Source organism: Pseudochaenichthys georgianus, chromosome 23 (genome assembly GCF_902827115.2).
Source record: "Pseudochaenichthys georgianus chromosome 23, fPseGeo1.2, whole genome shotgun sequence".
Classification (NCBI taxonomy): domain Eukaryota; kingdom Metazoa; phylum Chordata; class Actinopteri; order Perciformes; family Channichthyidae; genus Pseudochaenichthys; species Pseudochaenichthys georgianus.
Genome location: NC_047525.1, coordinates 23,734,040 through 23,740,039, shown reverse-complemented (window position 1 = coordinate 23,740,039; position 6,000 = coordinate 23,734,040). Strand labels below are relative to the sequence as shown.

Below are 6,000 nucleotides of genomic sequence, written 5' to 3'. Positions count from 1 at the left end.
CGGCTTCTACAGATGAAATGTTTTTATGGATTTGTTGTCAAAGCACTTAAGATATTCATTGCTATCGGGATGTTAAGAGCATTCCATGGAATATAACAAAAAGTGTATCTCGAGTCGGTTTCTGAAACGTACCTACCCCAACTTTAAGCAAGTTACAGTTTAGCTTAGCAAGCAATGCTAACTGCCGAGTGTCCGCATCATAGGCCATAAAACCAACGTACGTTCTGCTGAAATAAAATGATAGAGGGAACATTACTAACTTCGTTCATGTCATGCCACTATGATTGTCTTATTAAAAAAGAAGCAGCTAGTAATTATATGTAAATAGGATTTATTAAAGATGAAATACATGTCAGTATCTATTTTCAGGGGATAATTGAGAACTTAGTTATTTTTAATAAGCCGTTTCTACCTCATGATTTACAGGATAGAAAATATTGATACTTTTTTTGAATAATGCAATAGATTTGTTATTTCTCCCTAAATTGGTGTCTACAGGAAATCACTTTATCCTCACCGTTTCTGTACAGTAGAATATGGACCCGGGACAAGCAAACTAAAATGTCTTTAGGCTATTACATAATGAATGACCTGATTCCAACAAACAGTCATTTATTAATACTCCGGAAAAAAGAAGAAAAGAAGCACAATTTCAATTGAACCTGTAGTGTAACAACAACAATAATTCACAATGAATAGCCAACCATAACACTGTGGGCTACCTACATGTGTAGAATACTGTTTGTAGTGTATTGGGTTTTAAATGCTTAATGTCCTCATTTCTTAAAGCATATGTTCCAAAATGATACAGCTCTGAAAATGTCCTGTATTCAAGCGCCGAGTCTCCTCTTTCAATCTGTGCAAAAATATAACAAGACTCAAACTCTGGAGCGAATGTACAGTCGACAGCGAATGAAGCTATATATTCCAAAAAAGAGCATTTTAGTATTTTTCCCCTTCTTTCTTGTAAGAAAATACGAGTGCTAAACTAGGTTCCTTTGAATAAGTACAAATAAACTAGAGAGCAATCGGTTATGAAAATAGTTTTTTCCCTTCTGACGGACATGGAAGACACGATTGATGAAGGACTTGAGGCGACTGAGTCCTCCCTTCACGCACTGACCTAAAGAAAAGGTTGAACAGAGAATTTCTCTGGCGACATGGAAGAGGAAACATGTGCGATGAGAGGAGGCAGATATGAAGCGCCAGATGGAGGTAAGGATGCAGAGAGATGGGAAAACGGCTTGCAATCAAGACACATTATGGAGCCGGCAGACAAGATGGAGATCGAGAAACAACGACCTAAAATATGAAAATGTCAAACAATCAGATTAAATGAGGTAACGCACAGATTAATAATAAAAAAGAAGCATAAAAGGCGACACAAATATACAGCAAGTTGATCGAACATTTACAGTTAGTGTTTTGTAATTAAAGTTTCTTTTAGGAACTATTTTAGTGTCATCCACGGATAAGGGAGGGTCGGAACAAAAGATGAAATCTCGCTAGTCCTCCCACTCATCATCATCCTCAAAGTCCTCATCATCTTCATCGTCGTCGTCTTCATCTGTGGGAGAGAAGAAGAGATGTCAAACAATGTGTATTCTCCAGACAAATAAAGATGGATTTATAGCAGCAAGAAAAACGGTGTAATTTCCTTCTGTCTGTTGAAAAGGATATCACTTTCTATTGTCTTACTTCAAGGGAAGAAGTATTTCCCCAATAGAGAAAAAGGAACCAAGAGGGATGTTCGAGGCCGAAGAGGAAGTGGGGAAAGTCCAATTTATTTTTGGGCGACAGTGAGTCATTTGACTTGCAGTTAGTGACGCAAAATGTCAACAAACTGCTCCATTTAGAGGTTTCAGAGGCAAGGTAAACTTCTCCACTCAAATGAACAGTGAAATAATCAGAACTTAATATATATGTATATTAATATATCAGTGGCGAACCGTGTCTATCACAACTAGTAGACACGCCGCAACTTCATTTAATGTGGCCCGCAAGAGCATGCAAAGAATGTAATACGTTTATTATACGGTTACATGTCACTTTACAGAGGCACATGGCCCATAAACTACATGTCCCACAATGCATCTCGTTTTGTGACATGCTCACTGAAGAGACTTGCAATTATTTGCCCTGGACTTCTGCTTTCAGACGTAGTTAATTATGAAGTTATTACCCTATCCGATAATAATCCAACGCACAGGAAATTATGTAATATAATACATTATTTTATATATATTAAATATGTATATAGTCTTAAAGTCACAACCGGCCCTTTGAGTGCAACCATGATGCTAATGTGGTCCGGGATGAAATTGAGTTCGACACCCCTGATCTAGATCCTCTGTCTCGAGCCAGTGAACTAGCGGGCCTCGAGAGCACCCTGGAACCGAGGGGAACTCTGAAAGAACACGCCCATTGGCTACTTAAGCAATATGATTGGTTGATCAAACTGTCAGTCCAAAGGTACGCTCTCATTCAGAGCAACGGCCAGGTTTTAATATTTACTTGCACGATATTTTTCTGTTTATCTGTATTATTGTGTTGCTCGGTTGGAGAAGCTTGTGACCTACGATTTTCATCGGCATGACTACACTGTAGCTATGTTCGTATGACAAATAAAGAACCTTGTATTCTATCAAGGATGTAGAATACCATGGTTGAAGGATATTCTACCAAATATCTGATTGTTTGCTTTTTTTTTTTCGAACACAAAACCACTGACATGCGAAGTGCACGGACCGAGAAGGACAAACAAATCAACGTAACACTGATATTACAGATCAACAACACGGATACCATTCTCATTTGACTTACATTTTATTTATATAATTAAATTGATTTTTGTTTAGATTTAGTGTTCCAGGGTATTCTCTGAATACCTTGAAGACCCTGACGGTTCGCCACATGTTTGATGTAGATTGGATATTACACCTGAAGCACAGTCTGAATATAAATTAATTTGAGTAATATCATTTTGTGCTTATTCTTACTCCTTTTCAAACACTCATCATTTTGAATTTGCTGTTTTCTAATTATTTTATTAGTATTTTTTTATTTTGTACTTATTTGAGACAATAAGTCCAAATGTTAAGACCCTCATCTGTAGATTTGAGATGCATTCCCTTCCAAGTGTCACCGTTTATGTCCATTATTACTAACATGGATTCCAGGTACTGTGCTGTGTTAAGACAGTTTGGTTTGACTCGTTGCTTTGGACTAAAGTGAATAATGTTAAGTAAATATTAAGTGTACTTACGTATGTGCACTTTCTACTGTGCAGAGAACAAAGATGATAAGAGAGTTGATGTGTGTGTGTTTGTACCTGAGGAGTGAATGGCCTTGCTGCGTTTCTGCATCACCTCCATCAGGGCCCCCACGATGCCTGCCGACAGGGCGGGGGTGGAAGGAGCCGAATCGCTATTTTCCTCCCTCTGGAGAGAAGCGATAAGCGAGTTAAAGCACAGGGTAAAGATGAGAACATATTTTCAACTTTTCATTTGTATAAACGTCTCAATAGTTTAATATGTATATATGTCACCTTCTAATTGCTGCTACTCATTCTTTAGACATGGTTTTTGTTCTCTCTCTCTCTCTCTCTCTCTCTCTCTCTCTCTCTCTCGCTATCTCTCTCTCTCTCTCTCTCTCTCGCTCTCTCTCTCTCTCTCTCTCTCTCTCTCTCTCTCTCTCTCTCTCTCTCTCTCTCTCTCTCTCTCTCTCTCTCTCTCTCTCTCTCTCACATAGCTAAGTGTGTTTTTACTTTACTAACTCTTAGTGTGTGTTTCTGCTTCACACACGTTGCATACCGATGTCTTTTTCGGACACCTTAAAATACTGCCAGACTGGTGAAGCCATTTTGTCGAGCTTGTTTTGCCGCGCACAGAGAGAAGTGTCACGTATTTTACGTCATGCGATCGGCGTTTTTAGAAAGCACCGATCGATCGGCAGAGAGTGAGTATCGGCCGATATTGATCGCAATTTAGGAAATGTTTTGTGTTGCAGCAGCATAAAAGACATGGCATTGAACAATACAAATTAAAAAGACGAATTTACAAATTAACAATAACAAAATATATGTTATTTGATATACATAAGTATGTGAGGGATGGAATATTAAATATGAAACTGAATATAAATGTTATGCATTTCCCCGCTGCGGGACTAATAAATGATTTCTGATTCTGATCTCTGATATTTGATTGGCTGCTGACCACTTTGAGTTGGATTCCTTGTCGGATTTGCACCAGAAGCGAGTCTCTGCCCGTGTTGTTGGACACCGGCCGCTCTTTCTGCTCCACCTTCTTCAGCTGGCGTCCCTCTCTGATCTGACTCAGTAGGGCCGACTTGGGCACCTCTCCTTCGTTAGCCTCCATGGGGGGGGGGGGGGGGGGGGGGAGGAGGACCAGGAGGAGGTGGAGGAGGAGGGGGAGGCGGGGGTCCTTCCATCGAGGCAGGAGGAGGCGGAGGGGGAGGAGCCACGTGGATCGAGGCGTGGGCGGGAGGAGGGGGAGGAGGGAGGGAGCCTCTGCTGGGAGGCGGCGGCGGAGGAGGCGGAGCGGACATGCCCGGTCGGCATGGAGGAGGAGGGGGGGGCGCGGAGACAGGAGCTCTGGAGGGGGGGGGAGGCGGAGGGGCTCCTCGACCCCGCGCGGGAGGAGGGGGGGGGGGGAGGAGCTGAGGTGTGGTGGGGGGGAGGAGGAGGAGGAGGGCCGCCTCGGGATGGAGGAGGAGGAGGAGCTGGAGATAAAAGACGATAAACAGACAACTTTAAGAAATTGCATATTTAGTACCGGTGACATTTTATCTGATTTTTATTTTTAATCAAAGTCAACTTTATTACGGTTTCCCGTATATATACACAATCAACTGACACATGTATACATACTATGGACACATTAAGATTTCACTTGCTCTCTGTGTATTTCCACGTGAAAGCACTTTGTAACTATGTTTTTAAATCCATCTATGATCATCAGTCAGAGAGCACACTGCAGCCGGGAGCAACACCCAGATCTCCTCTCATGTCCTCTTTACACTTGATCCAAAAATATGTTGATACAGACAGAAGATCTGGATGATCACAAAGAATTTCACAGCACTGTCAAAAAAGCATCGTGCAGTTATACGTACACACCACAAGGGGCAGTGCTCACCTGCTGTTAGAAACTGTTTATTTGTCGTTTTATTATCGTTTCAGGGTATACACAGGAAGCCAAGTCCTTTTAAGACCTTTTTAAAGACCCTCTCCATACATTTTAAGACCTCATCACTACTTTGAGTTTTAACCGGTTACCTTGGCGACACACTTTACCTCACATTGACTATATACAGTATGGATTGTCCTTCCTCCTTATCTTCCAACCATTTGGACGCAGACTTGCATTTCCCCATAACGATGTTGCTTAGCAACCGGCGTAAATGGAGCTTCGCGCGCTATCAAGCAGTGAGCGTGCGATGTCCTGTTCAGATGACGTCAAACCCAACGGGATGCCATCAATAAACTACAGAATCTCACTACACACCTACGCCATGACTACATTCAGGCAGACTGTGGAACACAACCTCTCTGGACCATTTATATACTTAGTGAAAACAAGCTACTAAATGTAACACCTTGAAAATGCCGTTTAATACTTTTTAATAGCCTTCATTTTCGCTAAATCCATTTATCAACTTTTAATACTTTTTAAGACCCCGTGCCGGACACCCTGTGGTTTGTTTACACCACTTTTATTTGTATTTGTTTAGCACTTCCGGCGTGTTTTTTAGAGGGTGAGCATCTGCTGATTTGATTTTTCTGCTGACCGCGTGGTCCTAGTTATGCTATCGTAGGTTTCCTTTTTGTTTCTGAAACATGATTAACCTTCAGCTTCTGAACGGACTCTTTCTGACAACGCCTCACAGCTTTAAGCCAAGTTTAGCCTCTCAGCGCCACGACGATATTTAATGTCCCGCGGGTCAGATAATGATCAAAAGCCAAACTCAAGAACAAAC

The 6,000-nt window shown here is 41.5% G+C and overlaps 1 protein-coding gene across 1 annotated transcript in view; it reads right to left on the bottom strand.

Moving 5' to 3' along the window:
• Positions 1-595: 595 nt before the first annotated feature.
• Positions 596-6,000, bottom strand: part of LOC117439285 (actin nucleation-promoting factor WASL-like) — a 28,949-nt gene continuing 23,544 nt past the window's right edge. Inside the window, 5 exon segments of the mRNA XM_034075154.1 lie at positions 596-1,567; positions 3,332-3,440; positions 4,218-4,373; positions 4,375-4,677; positions 4,679-4,743. Coding sequence (XP_033931045.1) covers positions 1,506-1,567; positions 3,332-3,440; positions 4,218-4,373; positions 4,375-4,677; positions 4,679-4,743 — 695 coding nt within the window. The 3' untranslated portion in view covers positions 596-1,505.